Source organism: Oncorhynchus masou, unplaced genomic scaffold, assembly GCF_036934945.1.
Source record: "Oncorhynchus masou masou isolate Uvic2021 unplaced genomic scaffold, UVic_Omas_1.1 unplaced_scaffold_660, whole genome shotgun sequence".
Lineage (NCBI taxonomy): Eukaryota > Metazoa > Chordata > Actinopteri > Salmoniformes > Salmonidae > Oncorhynchus > Oncorhynchus masou.
Genome location: NW_027013042.1, coordinates 122,501 through 141,481, shown reverse-complemented (window position 1 = coordinate 141,481; position 18,981 = coordinate 122,501). Strand labels below are relative to the sequence as shown.

Here is an 18,981-nt window from a genome sequence, read left to right as displayed (position 1 = left end):
AGTATTCCGGAGTCTGAGATGGAATATCTGGCTGATTGTCTGGAAAGTTTCATGAATGGGATGGAGGGAGGGAGGGAGGGAGGGAGGGAGGGAGGGAGGGAGGGGAGAGTACACGGCGGGGTGTAGGATTAATTCCAACCTCGATTAAACCTGAAATACTTCGGGTAAATAATTGTCAGTCCCATTATAAACACTGTTTGGTATTGTAAAGAGTCAGTGGCCATGTTCTCCCACACCATTAACAGCTGTCGCCGATCAAATCACACATGCGCATTGGTGTTTTCAACGTAAACTTACAATGTTATGTTCAAGTAACCTAAAAAAACATGTATTAGAATTGGGAGCCATAAGTTAAGATTTACACGTGAATCATTTCAATATTTTAGTGTTTATAAGTCAAATGGAATCGTGCGTAAAAAAAAAAATGAAATAGAGCGCTGGTTTATTGCAAACTTGAGTATAATGGCGGATAAATCTGAGACATCTTCACTTTGACAAGTCCGCTAGAAAATATGACAGAATCAAGCATTTCAGATATTACATTTATTCAAAACGTTTGACAATAGGCTTAAATAAAATATACACACACACAATTGATTCTAAAAATTTTAAAAAAGTACACAAAGTGGTCTGCAAAGAGGGCTACTATTTAGGCTACATAACAAAACATATATCTGCAGTAGCAGTAGTAATAGTGTTCTATTGAAAAAACAATACAATATCTTCTGAAAGGCCGTGTGACGTCATCCACGCAGTTCCATAAGGGCCAATAGAGAAAAAGGCGAAAGGAAAAGAGTACAGGCCAATGCTCATTTCAAGATAACACCTATTCCAGGGCTCCAGTTGAGCATAAAAACAACACTGTTGGTCTTAATGATGCTCTTAAAATGCTAAATCGAACGTAGTTTCGACCCACTTTGAATCCAGATTCAATCACGAGAAAGTATATTTAAGACATTGCTATAACACGCTCTTATTATGGAATGCGTAACATGAATAATAATCATGGTAATTGATGTACTCACTGAGTACTTTATACAAGAATGTCAACGAGTTGCATTATATTATCTACATATATCTGACATAATTAGGACAGGGCTTATAGCCTACTGCCTACACCTCGGTTCCTTCGCGGCTGTATATCAAATGATTAACACTGAAGTGGTTTGGGAGAGAGTTGGTGAGGCCCAGGCCTCCACTGTGATTGTTCTGTGCTGATGTGTAGTAGTTCATTCTATTAGCTGTGGAGAGGTGAGTGGTATCAGTGTTCAATGGCGTGATTTGAGAGGGCGAGTATGAACCAAGTCCGGACATGTTCTCTCGGGTCTGATGAGGCGACAAATCCCCCATAACATGTCCTCCTGAACCAAAGTCCCCCCTGCCCCCCTCCCGGGTAGAGCCGTTGTTACTCCCCGCCAGCATCGTGTTCATAGTGGAGACAAAGTTGTTGTAACAGGGACTGTGTTCCACAGACGGGGACGGGGATGATTTGGGCTCGGCGGAACCAGGGGAGTTCTGGAGGCTGAGAGGGGATGAACTCATGATGCTGGCCGTGTCGGAGAGCTTCAGGGCGGCAGTGTCTTCTGACTTCACCGGAAGAACGGTGTTGTTGGTGTCTCCTCCGTTCAAGTCAGCTCGTCTCTTTCTCTTTCTTCGGAAGTTGCCGTTATCGAACATTTTCTCACAGTTTGGGTCCAATGTCCAGTAATTTCCCTTTCCTATGAAGACAGGACACAACAGACAATGTAGGCCTGAACGAGATATCAAAGGTCATGACTGTCTGTCAGACACGTCTTACCAAAATCAAATGGCAAAGGTATGACATTACAAAATTACACATTTAATTAATAATAAGTGCAAATAATGACGAGTTAATTACAAGTACAACAGGTATTGTAACTTACCAGGATCATCGTCATCCCGGGCAACTTTCTTAAAACAGTCATTCAGTGACAGGTTGTGTCTGATTGAGTTCTGCCACCCAGCTTTGCTCTTCTTATAAAACGGAAAATTCTCTGCCACATACTGATAGATGTGACTCAGCGTCAACCTCTTGTCCCCGGCGCCCTGGATAGCCATGGCTATGAGCGCTGAGTAAGAGTAAGGAGGTCGAACCATCTTGAAGAGTTCCTGCTGGCTGGAGATCGACAGCCATCCGAGGTCAGCTCCACCAAAGCCCGTAGGAGGGGGCAGGAACTGCCGCTGTGTCGCTCCGTATCCAGACTGTATGTACGATGCTCCATTCAATCCCGTCAGGTATGGAGACGAGTCGATGCTCGGTCCGTTTAGCCACAGGTACGGGTTGGTGGTCGGCGAGGTGTACTCACCGAGGCCGTAGCTTGGAGGATGCGCCGGCGGCCTCTGCGGGTGGTGACCATGATGGAGGTTTTGCTGGTGCTGGTACATGCTGCCGAAGTTATCGCAGTACACGGCCATATCCAGGAGCTCCTGTGCGCTGTGGTGCTGAATGGGGCTAGTCTGCGCGTTGGATGGCTGCTGTCCAAAAGCGTTCATAATCCGGTCTAACTGAGTACGAATCCTGGTATCTTCTTCTATCATCAACAACATGCGGTTCCTTTCCCAAACCGTCTGTTTCCGTCAGTCTCTCCCGGAGGACTGAAGGCTAGACCCAAGGGGAGGAGGCGTATTTAAGCGCTCCGCCTGGAGCGTCGACAGGTAAAACCCCTGTGAAAGGAACTGTCTCGAGGGTGACTCCCCCTTCTCTGTCACGCTTCAGTTGAATTGTCTTAAACGAATCTGTGCATCAATGGGAGAGATACTGGTGAGAGATACTGGCCCACTCATTAATGCCGTTTTAGGAGTTAGGCTGAGCAATGTACCGCGCATGTATAGCCTAATAAACATACGCAATAAAAATAGGCGTTTAGGCTACAAGTTATCCAATAAAAACAGTTTTACAGTTTTAAATATTTGATATATATATATATTTTTTTTAAATCAATTGTTTCTGTCAAATATAAGTTGTCAGTTTATGAAGCAGCCTTTGCGTTTTGGTGAACAGTAGGATACATACTGAGAACAAACGGTTCGGCATTTTGGTTCAGCGAAGAAGAACATCTAACCATACTGCGGTTCTGATCAAAGAACCCTACAAAAAGGGCTTGATTCTCTATAGAACCTTTAGGGGTGTTCTATATGACGCGAGCAACATGAGCCTTTTCCCTCTAAGAGTGTAGGGTTAAATCAACGGGATTATTTTATGGTAGTTAATTAACTAACACTCCTGGCGTCCAATGTGTGACAAGGTAAAACATAAACCAAGTTAGCCTCTTAATTAAAACATACAAATATACAATGTACTATAGGCTATGTGTTTAGACCACACGATCTCTGGAACGGATTAGTTGACAATAAACATGGCTTATGTGTTACAAGTGTGACAGAGCAACACAACACCCGGTAATGTGTTGGTTTCCCGCGTCGCCGGAGATAATAAGCCTTTCCCCACGTCGCTGGACCACTGCTCCTGTCAATTCATTCATTTATTTATTGGGTGGGTTATTATAATGTGTAATTAAAAGTACGTTGTCCAAACATGCTTATTCACATTTTTTTTTTTGGGGGGGGGGGGGGTAAACTATGAAATGTAGACAGGCCTATATAGGCCGCAATAGACAGAATGATTTAAGAGTTTAATACGTTGCATTTAAATTGAGGGAAAAAATGCATTCTATTTAGGAAATGTTTTATATTAAATAATTATCCATCACAATTGTTTTGTTTTTATTTAAGGTTAGAAAAATCTACCGGTAGGCCTATTTCAGAGCAACAGACGTTGTTTCAATGTATTTCATCAAAATCACAGAAACATTTTGTAGAAACTTTCAGACATCAATGGACAATCAATATTTGCCCTAAAAAAATACATGAACGCCAACAGAGGAGCTTCAATGATCATTTACAATAGCATGGGCCATTATATAAAATACATTTAGATTGACCAAAGCACACGAGTAAAATGACCAGCCTCCAATGCAATGAAACAAATTCAGGAAGACCAAGGGATAAATATATATACACGATCTGTTTGTCAACTGAAGAAAATATTCCACATTTTATTAGTTTAATGTTAAATTATAATTCATGATGTAGTAAAATAAAATACGGGACAGTGCTAAACCGTTACAGAGTTAAAAATCACATGTTTGGTGTAAATATCGCAATAGGCTATTTAGTTCTTTGGCGAGTTATTGTGAGCGCTGTAGGCTATACTCTAACGTCCAAAATGTTCCATACGAATAAAGAGTGTTTGTTTTTTTCATTCCAAAAATGTACATTGTAACAGTTTATTTGGGCAAAGTAGGATTTTGGCTGCAATTTTTTTTAAAGAAAGTTTTCTACAAGTTGTCCATGGGTCTGTTTCGTGGTGTTTTCAAATGCTGCCATCCTCCGGTCTCTTTCGACAGAGACAGAAACTGACGAGATACATACGATTACTTTTCAACCGCCACTCGAGCAGTCTCAGTTTAACAATGTGTACACACCCTGACCGGGCTCACGTCAGTAGTATTTTACAACTGAATAGGTGTCAAGAGGGACCCTAATCTAGGACTTTCAATTGGATGGCCTCTTAGACAAGAACAATGTGAATTAGCCTACATAAATGGTCGGTAATAGACCCTCCGATTGTTTTGATATCACGTCATAAACGGTTACGATAATAAACGGTAGCATACTATCGACACGGATCATACTTGGCTTCAAATGTGCCATATAGATGTTGAGTGATAAGTAGGCCCATGCTACTGTTTGTTTATTATCTATACATAGTCCCTTTAATAACTCTACCTACATGTAGATATTACCTCAATCACCTTGACTAACTGGTTCCCCCGCACATTGACTCTGTATCGGTAACCCCCCCTGTATAAAACCTCGCTATTGTTATGTTACTGCTGCTCTTTCATTATTTGTTACTTTTATTTTATTTTTATTCTTTATATAGGTATTTTTCTCAAAACTGCATTGTTGGTAAAGGGCTTGTAAGTAAGCATTTCACTGTAAGGTCTACACCTGATATATTTGGCACAATACAATTTGATTTGAAATACAATACAATTTGATTTGAAATACAATACAATTTGATTTGAAATACAATACAATTTGATTTGAAATACAATACAATTTGATTTGAAATACAATACAATTTGATTTGAAATACAATTTGATTTGAAATACAATACAATTTGATTTGAAAAATACAATTTGATTTGAAATAATACAATACAATTTGATTTGAAATACAATACAATTTGATTTGAAATACAATACAATTTGATTTGAAATACAATTTGATTTGAAATACAATACAATTTGATTTGAAATACAATTTGATTTGAAATGCAATACAATTTGATTTGAAATACAATACAATTTTGATTTGAAATACAATACAATTTGATTTGCATCAGTTCCGTCAATTTTTCTCCTTACTCTTTCCTGCAAGAGCTGTAATCCTCTGCAGGTTTCTGGACTGTAGGTAGTCAGAAACATCACGCCATTATCATGTATTTACATCCTCTAAATTACACGATGTTGTATATATATATATATATACACATAAAAAACCAATTCTAGTTGTTTCTACTAATCACTGTGGTGGCATAGGAGGAAGATCAGAATGCCTGAACCAACAGGTTGTGAGTTCAAATCCCAGGGGAGAACATGTTGAAAAATAAATACATTCAGTCAACTTAAAATGATGCGTTTCCTCAATTTCTCTCATAGGTTCATTCACCTAGAAAGGATTATTTGTGTGTCGTAACTTAAAAAAGGGCTGTGGAACTAGTTCCACTCGTACGGTGGTTAGAGTGTTGTATAAATGAACATGAACAATGTAATCATTGGGGAAAGGGGGGATATGTAGTTTTTATTTTACCTTTATTTAACCAGGCAAGTCAGTTAAGAACAAATTCTTATTTTCAATGACGGCCTAGTAACAGTGGGGTTAACTGCCTGTTCAGGGGCAGAACGTACCTTGCCAGGATTTGAACTTGCAACCTTACGTTACTAGTCCAACGCTCTAACCACTAGGCTACCCTGCCGCATTTAACTGAAATGTGTCTTCTGTATTTAACCAAACCCCTCTGAATCAGACAGGGGGTGGGGCTTCCATAATCGACGTCCGGGGAACAGTTAACTGCCGTGCTCAGGGGAACAGTGGGTTAACTGCCTTGTTCAGGGGAACAGTGGGTTAACTGCCTTGTTCAGGGGAACAGTGGGTTAACTGCCTTGTTAACAGTGGGTTAACTTGTTCAGGGGGGGAACAGTGGGTAAACTTGCCTTGTTCAGGGGAACAGTGGGTTAACTGCCGTGCTCAGGGGAACAGTGGGTTAACTGCCTTGTTCAGGGGAACAGTGGGTTAACTGTCCTTGATCAGGGGAAAGTGGGTTAACCTGTGCTCAGGGGAACAGTGGGTTAACTGCCTTGTTCAGGGGAACAGTGGGTTAACTGCCTTGTTCAACCATCATGTTGGTTGTTCCGGGAACAGTGGGTTAACTGCCAGCCATCATGTTAATACTGTCCCAACGCTCTAACCATCATGTTGGTTACTGTCCCAACACTCTAACCATCATGTTGATTACTGTCCCAACGCTCTAACCATCATGTTGGTTACCGGGCCACAGTGGGTTAACAACCATCATGTCAGGGGATTACTGTCCCAACGCTTCTCAACCATCATGTTGGTTACTGTCCCAACGCTCTAACCATCATGTTGATTACTGTCCCAACGCTCTAACCATCATGTTGGTTACTGTCCCAACGTGGGTTAACCATCATGAACTGGTTAACTGTCCAGGGGAACGTGGGTAAACCATCATGTTGGTTAACTGTCAGGGGAACAGTCTAACCATCATGTTGGTTACTGTCTTGTGCAAGGGAACAGTGGGTTAACCATCATGTTGGTTACTGTCCCAACACTCTAACCATCATGTTGGTTACTGTCCCAACGCTCCAATCATCATGTTGGTTACTGTCCCAACGCTCTAACCATCATGTTGGTTACTGTCCCAAAGCTCTAACCATCATGTTGGTTACTGTCCCAAAGCTCTAACCATCATGTTGTTACTGTCCCAACGCTCATAACCATCATGTTGGTTACTGTCCCAACGCTCTAACCATCATGTTGGTTACTGTCCCAACGCTCTAACCATCATGTTGGTTACTGTCCCAACGCTCTAACCATCATGTTGGTTACTGTCCCAACGCTCTAACCATCATGTTGGTTACTGTCCCAACGCTCCAACCATCATGTTGGTTACTGTCCCAACGCTCTAACCATCATGTTGGTTACTGTCCCAACGCTCCAACCATCATGTTGGTTACTGTCCCAACGCTCTAACCATCATGTTGATTACTGTCCCAACGCTCTAACCATCATGTTGGTTACTGTCCCAACGCTCTAACCATCATGTTGGTTACTGTCCCAACGCTCCAACCATCATGTTGGTTACTGTCCCAACGCTCTAACCATCATGTTGATTACTGTCCCAACGCTCTAACCATCATGTTGGTTACTGTCCCAACGCTCTAACCATCATGTTGGTTACCGTCCCAACGCTCTAAACATCATGTTGGTTACTGGGCCAACGCTCTAACCATCATGTTGGTTACCGGGCCAACGCTCCAACCATCATGTTGGTTACTGGGCCAACGCTCTAACCATCATGTTGGTTACTGTCCCAACGCTCCAACCATCATGTTGGTTACTGTCCCAACGCTCTAAACATCATGTTGATTACTGTCCCAACGCTCTAACCATCATGTTGGTTACTGTCCCAACGCTCTAACCATCATGTTAGTTACTGTCGCAACGCTCTAACCATCATGCTGGTTACTGTCCCAATGCTCTAACCATCATGCTGGTTACTGTCCCAATGCTCTAACCATCATGTTGGTTACTGTCCCAACGCTCTAACCATCATGTTGCTTACTGTCCCAACGCTCTAACCATCATGTTAGTTACTGTCGCAACGCTCTAACCATCATGTTGGTTACTGTCCCAATGCTCTAGCCATCATGCTGGTTACTGTCCCAATGCTCTAACCATCATGCTGGTTACCGTCCCAACGCTCTAACCATCATGTTGGTTACCGGGCCAACGCTCTAACCATCATGCTGGTTACTGTCCCAACGCTCTAACCATCATGTTGGTTACTGTCCCAACGCTCTAACCATCATGTTAGTTACTGTCCCAACGCTCCAACCATCATGCTGGTTACTGTCCCAACGCTCTAACCATCATGTTGATTACTGTCCCAACGCTCCAACCATCATGTTGGTTACCGGGCCAACGCTCCAACCATCATGTTGGTCAACGCTCAGATATGTCAGTTGAAAACATTGTATTTCAAAAGCACCGTATTAGTGGAATTAGTTCCACAAACCTTTTTTTAAGTTAAGATGCACAAATAATCCTTTCTAAATGAATCAACCAATAGAAGAAAAATTGAGGAAACGCATCATTTTAATTTGACTGAATTTCTTTTCTTTTTTCCCCAAGTTTTCTCAAGTTGGAGTGAAGTTTGGGCGACAACTATGCAAGTCCAGGTAACACTTCGACTGAAAAGCTGAGTCAACTAAAAAAACAAGTCTGTGTACCCAGTTAGTTAATAATAACTTGTTGAAACACGTATAAAACCATATGAAATAGATCAGAGCCGTGTGTTCTGTCCAGGCTGCAGAGGGCTACAGCCGGGGCAGTTCTGCTCAGGTCTCCACTCAAGGCTCTGCAGGTTGCTGGGACGGAAGAGGGAAACATCATGCGTTTGTCTCCTCTAAACTAATCTAAACTAATCACAGAAACATTCCTGTTCTGCATGACCTGGTGGTAATCGTGTGGCTCTGAGGTGTTGTCCATGCTGACCACCGCATCACTAGACCACAGCTAATAGTAGACTACCGGCTGCTCTAATCGGTAGGGGCCTTAGCCAAGGGAAGATAACTGTAGGGACCTAACCTCAGTGTATAGGACCTAGCCAAGGGAAGATAACTGTAGGGACCTAACCTCAGTGTATAGGACCTAGCCAGGGGAAGATAACTGTAGCGACCTAACCTCAGTGTATAGGACCTAGCCAGGGGAAGATAACTGTAGGGAACCTAACCTCAGTGTATAGGACCTAGCTAGGGGAAGATAACTGTAGGGAACCTAACCTCAGTGTATAGGACCTAGCCAGGGGAAGATAACTGTAGGGAACCTAACCTTAGTTTATAGGACCTAGCCAAGGGAAGGTAACTGTAGGGACCTAACCTCAGTGTATAGGACCTAGCTAGGGGAAAATAACTGTAGGGACCTAACCTCAGTGTATAGGACCTAGCTAGGGGAAGATAACTGTAGGGACCTAACCTCAGTGTATAGGACCTAGCCAGGGGAAGATAACTGTAGGGACCTAACCTCAGTGTATAGGACCTAGCTAGGGGAAGATAACTGTAGGGACCTAACCTCAGTGTATAGGACCTAGCTAGGGGAAGATAACTGTAGGGACCTAACCTCAGTGTATAGGACCTAGCTAGGGAAGATAACTGTAGGGACCTAACCTCAGTGTATAGGACCTAGCTAGGGGAAGATAACTGTAGGGACCTAACCTCAGTGTATAGGACCTAGCTAGGGGAAGATAACTGTAGGGACCTAACCTCAGTGTATAGGACCTAGCCAAGGGAAGATAACTGTAGGGACCTAACCTCAGTGTATAGGAACTAGCCAAGGGAAGATAACTGTAGGGACCTAACCTCAGTGTATAGGACCTAGCTAGGGGAAGATAACTGTAGGGAACCTAACCTCAGTGTATAGGACCTAGCTAGGGGAAGATAACTGTAGGGAAAACAGGGGAAACACCATTTAACCTCTCTGAATCAGAGAGGAGAGGACCTAGCCTGGGGAAACACCATATAACCTCTCTGAATCAGAGAGGAGAGGACCTAGCCTGGGGAAACACCATATAACCTCTCTGAATCAGAGAGGAGAGGACCTAGCCTGGGGAAACACCATATAACCCCTCTGAATCAGAGAGGAGAGGACCTAGACAGGGGAAACACCATTTAACCCCTCTGAATCAGAGAGGACCTAGACAGGGGAAACACCATTGAACCCCTCTGAATCAGAGAGGAGAGGACCTAGCCTGGGGAAACACCATTTAACCCCTCTGAATCAGAGAGGAGAGGACCTAGCCCGGGGAAACACCATTTAACCCCTCTGAATCAGAGAGGACCTAGCCAGGGGAAACACCATTGAACCCCTCTGAATCAGAGAGGAGAGGACCTAGCCAGGGTAAGGGTAAGCTCCCCACAGGAATCCAACCTGGAAGGTGTTTGACACACTAAGCCAAGCTAATTACTGTTGACTCTAAAGGGCCACAGTTCACTTTATTGACTGGGAATTTTTCCATTTTGATCAACTTGAGAGTTCCGCTCTGTCAGGGGCGCCGTGTCACTGAAACATTGTAACACAATTGTATCGTAAAAGCGTTTGACCTTCAAGGGTCATACCTGTACCTGTCCCTGAAACCAGATCCAACAGGTTTATCATCTGAGTTATCAAGTTTCAATTATGTGATTCCAGAAAAGAGAAACTCAGACATCTCTTCCTTCTCTAACTTTTGTATTAACACGTTTATAAATGTTATACACCTGAACCACAATTGTTAGCTAGGGGCTTCCTGTTAGAGAGGGACTACCTGGTAGAGAGGTACTACCTGGTAGAGAGGTACTACCTGTTAGAGAGGTACTACCTGATAGAGAGGTACTACCTGTTAGAGAGGGACTACCTGGTAGAGAGGTACTACCTGGTAGAGAGGTACTACCTGTTAGAGAGGTACTACCTGGTAGAGAGGTACTACCTGGTAGAGAGGTACTACCTGGTAGAGAGGTACTACCTGTTAGAGAGGTACTACCTGGTAGAGAGGTAGAGAGGTACTACCTGTTAGAGAGGTACTACCTGGTAGAGAGGTACTACCTGTTAGAGAGGTACTACCTGTTAGAGAGGTACTACCTGTTAGAGAGGTACTACCTGTTAGAGAGGTATCACCTGTTAGAGAGGTACTACCTGGTAGAGAGGTAGAGAGGTACTACCTGTTAGAGAGGTACTACCTGTTAGAGAGGTACTACCTGTTAGAGAGGTACTACCTGTTAGAGAGGTACTACCTGGTAGAGAGGTACTACCTGTTAGAGAGGTACTACCTGTTAGAGAGGTACTACCTGGTAGAGAGGTACTACCTGGTAGAGAGGTACTACCTGTTAGAGAGGTACTACCTGGTAGAGAGGTACTACCTGGTAGAGAGGTACTACCTGTTAGAGAGGTACTACCTGGTAGAGAGGTACTACCTGTTAGAGAGGTACTACCTGGTAGAGAGGTACTACCTGGTAGAGAGGTACTACCTGTTAGAGAGGTACTACCTGGTAGAGAGGTACTACCTGTTAGAGAGGTACTACCTGGTAGAGAGGTACTACCTGGTAGAGAGGTACTACCTGTTAGAGAGGTACTACCTGGTAGAGAGGTACTACCTGTTAGAGAGGTACTACCTGGTAGAGAGGTACTACCTGTTAGAGAGGTACTACCTGGTAGAGAGGGACAACCTGTTAGAGAGGTACTACCTGTTAGAGAGGTACTACCTGGTAGAGAGGTACTACCTGGTAGAGAGGGACTACCTGTTAGAGAGGTACTACCTGGTAGAGAGGTACTACCTGGTAGAGAGGTACTACCTGGTAGAGAGGTACTACCTGTTAGGGAGGTACTACCTGGTAGAGAGGTACTACCTGGTAGAGAGGTACTACCTGTTAGAGAGGTACTACCTGGTAGAGAGGTACTACCTGTTAGAGAGGTACTACCTGTGAGAGAGGTACTACCTGTTAGAGAGGTACTACCTGTTAGAGAGGTACTACCTGTTAGAGAGGTACTACCTGGTAGAGAGGTACTACCTGTTAGAGAGGTACTACCTGGTAGAGAGGTACTACCTGTTAGAGAGGTACTACCTGGTAGAGAGGTACTACCTGTTAGAGACGTACTACCTGTTAGAGAGGTACTACCTGGTAGAGAGGTACTACCTGTTAGAGAGGTACTACCTGTTAGAGAGGTACTACCTGTGAGAGAGGTACTACCTGTTAGAGAGGTACTACCTGGTAGAGAGGTAGAGAGGTACTACCTGTTAGAGAGGTACTACCTGGTAGAGAGGTACTACCTGGTAGAGAGGTACTACCTGTTAGAGAGGTACTACCTGGTAGAGAGGTACTACCTGTTAGAGAGGTAGAGAGGTACTACCTGGTAGAGAGGTACTACCTGGTAGAGAGGTACTACCTGTTAGAGAGGTACTACCTGTTAGAGAGGTACTACCTGTTAGAGAGGTACTACCTGTTAGAGAGGTACTACCTGGTAGAGAGGTACTACCTGTTAGAGAGGTACTACCTGTTAGAGAGGGACTACCTGGTAGAGAGGTACTACCTGTTAGAGAGGGACTACCTGTTAGAGAGGTACTACCTGGTAGAGAGGTACTACCTGTTAGAGAGGTAGAGAGGTACTACCTGGTAGAGAGGTACTACCTGTTAGAGAGGTACTACCTGGTAGAGAGGTAGAGAGGTACTACCTGTTAGAGAGGTACTACCTGGTAGAGAGGTACTACCTGGTAGAGTACTACCTGTTAGAGAGGTACTACCTGGTAGAGAGGTACTACCTGTTAGAGAGGTAGAGAGGTACTACCTGGTAGAGAGGTACTACCTGGTAGAGAGGTACTACCTGTTAGAGAGGTACTACCTGTTAGAGAGGTACTACCTGTTAGAGAGGTACTACCTGTTAGAGAGGTACTACCTGGTAGAGAGGTACTACCTGTTAGAGAGGGACTACCTGTTAGAGAGGTACTACCTGGTAGAGAGGTACTACCTGTTAGAGAGGACTACCTGTTAGAGAGGACTACCTGGTAGAGAGGTACTACCTGTTAGAGAGGTACTACCTGTTAGAGAGGGACTACCTGTTAGAGAGGGACTACCTGGTAGAGAGGTACTACCTGTTAGAGAGGGACTACCTGTTAGAGAGGGACTACCTGGTAGAGAGGTACTACCTGGTAGAGAGGTACTACCTGTTAGAGAGGTACTACCTGTTAGAGAGGTACTACCTGTTAGAGAGGTACTACCTGTTAGAGAGGTACTACCTGTTAGAGAGGTACTACCTGGTAGAGAGGGACTACCTGTTAGAGAGGTACTACCTGGTAGAGAGGTACTACCTGGTAGAGAGGTACTACCTGGTAGAGAGGTACTACCTGGTAGAGAGGTACTACCTGTTAGAGAGGTACTACCTGTTAGAGAGGTACTACCTGGTAGAGAGGTACTACCTGGTAGAGAGGTACTACCTGGTAGAGAGGTACTACCTGGTAGAGAGGTACTACCTGTTAGAGAGGTACTACCTGGTAGAGAGAGGTACTACCTGTTAGAGAGGGACTACCTGGTAGAGAGGTACTACCTGGTAGAGAGGTACTACCTGTTAGAGAGGTACTACCTGTTAGAGAGGTACTACCTGGTAGAGAGGTACTACCTGTTAGAGAGGGACTACCTGTTAGAGAGGACTACCTGGTAGAGAGGTACTACCTGTTAGAGAGGTACTACCTGGTAGAGAGGTACTACCTGGTAGAGAGGTACTACCTGTTAGAGAGGTACTACCTGGTAGAGAGGTACTACCTGTTAGAGAGGTACTACCTGGTAGAGAGGTACTACCTGTTAGAGAGGTACTACCTGGTAGAGAGGTACTACCTGGTAGAGGTACTACCTGTTAGAGAGGTACTACCTGTTAGAGAGGTACTACCTGGTAGAGAGGTACTACCTGTTAGAGAGGTACTACCTGTTAGAGAGGTACTACCTGTTAGAGAGGTACTACCTGTTAGAGAGGTACTACCTGGTAGAGAGGTACTACCTGTTAGAGAGGTACTACCTGGTAGAGAGGTACTACCTGGTAGAGAGGTACTACCTGTTAGAGAGGTACTACCTGTTAGAGAGGTACTACCTGTTAGAGAGGTACTACCTGTTAGAGAGGTACTACCTGTTAGAGAGGTACTACCTGTTAGCTGTGTATGGACTTATTGTCAATTTTCTCTTAACCCACTAGATCCCCAGGTCAGGATAGCTTTGATAGGGGATCTCCCAGTAATACTTGGGTCATACCTTCGAGGCAGGGCTGTTGTGACACACACACACACACACACACACACACACACACACACACACACACACACACACAAAAAGTGTGACTGTGGAGGTCGGCAAGGCCCTTCAGGCACATCTAGGGCAGCTCAGAGAGGAAAAGACTAGTTGACTAACCTCCCGGTAGTGTGGGAAACTGAACCACCACTTGAGGTGCCTGGAGAATGTTCTAGGGTGTCCAGAGGGCAGCTGGGTAAACTGGGTACAGGGGAGATTCAAGCTAACATCCTCTGATCTCCCCCGATGACCGAATGACTTCAGGAGACTATAAGACTTATTTTGGATTTGTACAAAGCAGCCCTACAGTTGGCAAAGATTAAAGAGTCCATCTATGAGTTATTTGTCATGGTCTGCTTTAAAATATATATATTATTAGTCAATTAGAAAGAATGAAAACTCTGTGATTAAAAAAAATGGTGAAGGACAGCATGTAAAACCAGTCATTACAACAGTGGAGACACATGTGACTGTGTCCTCACACTTCAGTTGTTGGGCCGAGTCTCCCTCTACTGACCACTACACGGTGGTCTCTCAACCTGACAGTATGAACACGGAGGTCTCTCTGCTGTGTCTCACCCTGGAGGGGCTTTATGAAGGTAAACATCTCTGACTACACGGAGGTCTCTCTGCTGTGTCTCACCCTGAAGGGGCTTTATGAAGGTAAACATCTCTGACTACACGGAGGTCTCTCTGCTGTCTCACCCTGAAGGGGCTTTATGAAGGTAAACATCTCTGACTACACGGAGGTCTCTCTGCTGTCTCACCCTGAAGGGGCTTTATGAAGGTAAACATCTCTGACTACACGGAGGTCTCTCTGCTGTGTCTCACCCTGAAGGGGCTTTATGAAGGTAAACATCTCTGACTACACGGAGGTCTCTCTGCTGTCTCACCCTGAAGGGGCTTTATGAAGGTAAACATCTCTGACTACACGGAGGTCTCTCTGCTGTGTCTCACCCTGAAGGGGCTTTATGAAGGTAAACATCTCTGACTACACGGAGGTCTCTCTGCTGTGTCTCACCCTGGAGGGGCTTTATGAAGGTAAACATCTCTGACTACACGGAGGTCTCTCTGCTGTCTCACCCTGAAGGGGCTTTATGAAGGTAAACATCTCTGACTACACGGAGGTCTCTCTGCTGTCTCACCCTGAAGGGGCTTTATGAAGGTAAACATCTCTGACTACACGGAGGTCTCTCTGCTGTCTCACCCTGGAGGGGCTTTATGAAGGTAAACATCTCTGACTACACGGAGGTCTCTCTGCTGTGTCTCACCCTGAAGGGGCTTTATGAAGGTAAACATCTCTGACTACACGGAGGTCTCTCTGCTGTGTCTCACCCTGAAGGGGCTTAATGAAGGTAAACATCTCTGACTACACGGAGGTCTCTCTGCTGTCTCACCCTGAAGGGGCTTTATGAAGGTATACAGGTTCAACTCTGACCATACGGAGGGGCAGTGCAGTATCAAATCAAATTGTATTTTGTCACATGCGCCCGAATGCGACAGGTGTAGTAGATCCTTACAGTGAAATGTTTACTTACAGGGGGTACTGGTACAGAGTCAATGTGGAGGCTATATACGGGGGGTACCGGTACTGAGTCAATGTGGAGGCTATATACAGGGGGTACCAGTACAGAGTCAATGTGGAGGCTATATACAGGGGGTACCGGTACAGAGTCAATGTGGAGGCTATATACAGGGGGTACCGGTACAGAGTCAATCTGGAGGCTATATACAGGGGGTACCAGTACAGAGTCAATGTGGAGGCTATATACAGGGGGTACCGGTACAGAGTCAATGTGGAGGCTATATACAGGGGGTACTGGTACAGAGTCAATGTGGAGGCTATATACAGGGGGTACTGGTACAGAGTCAATGTGGAGGCTATATACAGGGGGTACTGGTACAGAGTCAATGTGGAGACTATATACAGGGGGTACTGGTACAGAGTCAATGTGGAGGCTATATACAGGGGGTACTGGTACAGAGTCAATGTGGAGGCTATATACAGGGGGTACCGGTACAGAGTCAATGTGGAGGCTATATACAGGGGTACTGGTACAGAGTCAATGTGGAGGCTATATACAGGGGTACTGGTACAGAGTCAATGTGGAGACTATATACAGGGGGTACTGGTACAGAGTCAATGTGGAGGCTATATACAGGGGGTACTGGTACAGAGTCAATGTGGAGGCTATATACAGGGGGTACCGGTACAGAGTCAATGTGGAGGCTATATACAGGGGGTACTGGTACAGAGTCAATGTGGAGGCTATATACAGGGGGTACTGGTACAGAGTCAATGTGGAGACTATATACAGGGGGTACTGGTACAGAGTCAATGTGGAGGCTATATACAGGGGGTACCGGTACAGAGTCAATGTGGAGGCTATATACAGGGTGTTACGGTACAGAGTCAATGTGGAGGCTATATACAGGGAGTACCGGTACAGAGTCAATGTGGAGGCTATATATAGGGGGTACTGGTACAGAGTCAATGTGGAGGCTATATACAGGGGGTACCGGTACAGAGTCAATGTGGAGGCTATATACAGGGGGTACCAGTACAGAGTCAATGTGGAGGTTATATACAGGGGGTACTGGTACAGAGTCAATGTGGAGGCTATATACAGGGGGTACCAGTACAGAGTCAATGTGGAGGCTATATACAGGGGGTACCGGTACAGAGTCAATGTGGAGGCTATATACAGGGTATTACAGTACAGAGTCAATGTGGAGGCTATATACAGGGGGTACCGGTACAGAGTCAATGTGGAGGCTATATACAGGGGGTACCGGTACTGAGTCAATGTGGAGGCTATATACAGGGGGTACTGGTACAGAGTCAATGTGGAGGCTATATACAGGGGGTACTGGTACAGAGTCAATGTGGAGGCTATATACAGGGGGTACTGGTACAGAGTCAATGTGGAGGCTATATACAGTGGGTACCGGTACAGAGTCAATGTGGAGGCTATATACAGGGGGTACCGGTACAGAGTCAATGTGGAGGCTATATACAGGGGGTACCGGTACAGAGTCAATGTGTGGGGGTACATGTTAGTTGAGGTAATTTCTTCATGTAGGTAGGAGTAAAGTGACTATGTGTAGATAATAAACTGCAAGTAGCAGCAGTGTAAAAACAAATGGGGGGGGGGGTCAATGTAAACAGTCTGGGAGGCCATTTGATTAACTGTTCAGCAGTCTTACGGCTTGGGGGTAGAAGCTGTTAAGGAGCCTCTTGGACCCATACTTGGCCTTCCAGTACCGTGCGGTAGCAGAGAGAACAGTCTATGGCCTCGGTGATTGGAGTCTTTGACAAATTTTTGGGCTTTGGTCTGACACTGCCTATTATATACTGTAGGTTCTGGATGGCAGGAAGCTGGGCCCCAGTGATGTACTGGTTCTGGATGGCAGGAAGCTGGGCCCCAGTGATGTACTGGTTCTGGATGGCAGGAAGCTGTGCCCCAGTGATGTCCTGGTTCTGGATGGCAGGAAGCTGGGCCCCAGTGATGTACTGGTTCTGGATGGCAGGAAGCTGGGCCCCAGTGATGTACTGGTTCTGGAAGGCAGGAAGCTGGGCCCCAGTGATGTACTGGTTCTGGAAGGCAGGAAGCTGGGCCCCAGTGATGTACTGGTTCTGGAAGGCAGGAAGCTGGGCCCCAGTGATGTCCTGGTTCTGGAAGGCAGGAAGCTGGGCCCCAGTGATGTTCTGGTTCTGGAAGGCAGGAAGCTGGGCCCCAGTGATGTCCTGGTTCTGGAAGGCAGGAAGCTGGGCCCCAGTGATGTCCTGGTTCTGGAAGGCAGGAAGCTGGGCCCCAGTGATGTCCTGGTTCTGGAAGGCAGGAAGCTGGGCCCCAGTGATGTACTGGTTCTGGATGGCAGGAAGCTGGGCCCCAGTGATGTACTGGTTCTGGAAGGCAGGAAGCTGGGCCCCAGTGATGTCCTGGTTCTGGAAGGCAGGAAGCTGGGCCCCAGTGATGTTCTGGTTCTGGAAGGCAGGAAGCTGGGCCCCAGTGATGTACTGGTTCTGGAAGGCAGGAAGCTGGGCCCCAGTGATGTACTGGTTCTGGAAGGCAGGAAGCTGGGCCCCAGTGATGTCCTGGGCCGTATGCACTACCCTCTGTAGAGCCTTGCGGTCGGAGGCCGAGCAGGTACCATACCAGGTGGTGATGCAACTCGTCAGGATGCTCTCCATGGTGCAGCTGTAGAACCTTTTGAGGATCTGGGGACCCATGCCCAATCTTCTCAGTCTCCTGAGGGGGAAAAGGTGTTGTCGTGCCCTTTTCACGACTGTCTTGGTGTGTTTGGACGATGAGAGTTTGTTGGTGATGTGGACACCAGGGAACTTGAAACTCTCGACCTGCTCCACTACCACCCCGTCAATGTTAATGGGGGCGTGTTCAGCCCTCCTTTTCCTGAGGGGCCTCTGTGTTGAGGACCAGCGTGGCAGATGTGTTGTTAACCGTCCTCACCACTAGGGGGCGGCCCAACAGGAAGTCATCCTTACCACCAGGGGGCGGCCCAAAAGGAAGTCATCCTTACCACCAGGGGGCGGCCCACCAGGAAGTCATCCTTACCACCAGGGGGCGGCCCAACAGGAAGTCATCCTTACCACCAGGGGGCGGCCCACCAGGAAGTCATCCTTACCACCAGGGGGCGGCCCACCAGGAAGTCATCCTTACCACCAGGGGGCGGCCCAACAGGAAGACATCCTTACCACCAGGGGACGGCCCACCAGAAAGTCATCCTTACCACCAGGGGGCGGCCCAACAGGAAGTCATCCTT

General features: G+C 45.9%; 1 protein-coding gene across 1 annotated transcript; it reads right to left on the bottom strand.

The window, feature by feature from the left end:
* Positions 1-966: 966 nt before the first annotated feature.
* On the bottom strand, positions 967-2,602 carry LOC135536757 (forkhead box protein I2-A-like). Its single transcript, XM_064963003.1, has 2 exons — positions 1,905-2,602; positions 967-1,718 (listed from the first exon to the last, which is right to left on the bottom strand). The coding sequence occupies exons 1-2, from the start codon at positions 2,566-2,568 to the stop codon at positions 1,114-1,116; spliced, it is 1,269 nt and encodes a 422-aa protein (XP_064819075.1). The 5' UTR covers positions 2,569-2,602; the 3' UTR covers positions 967-1,113.
* Between the last annotated feature and the right edge of the window lie 16,379 nt (positions 2,603-18,981).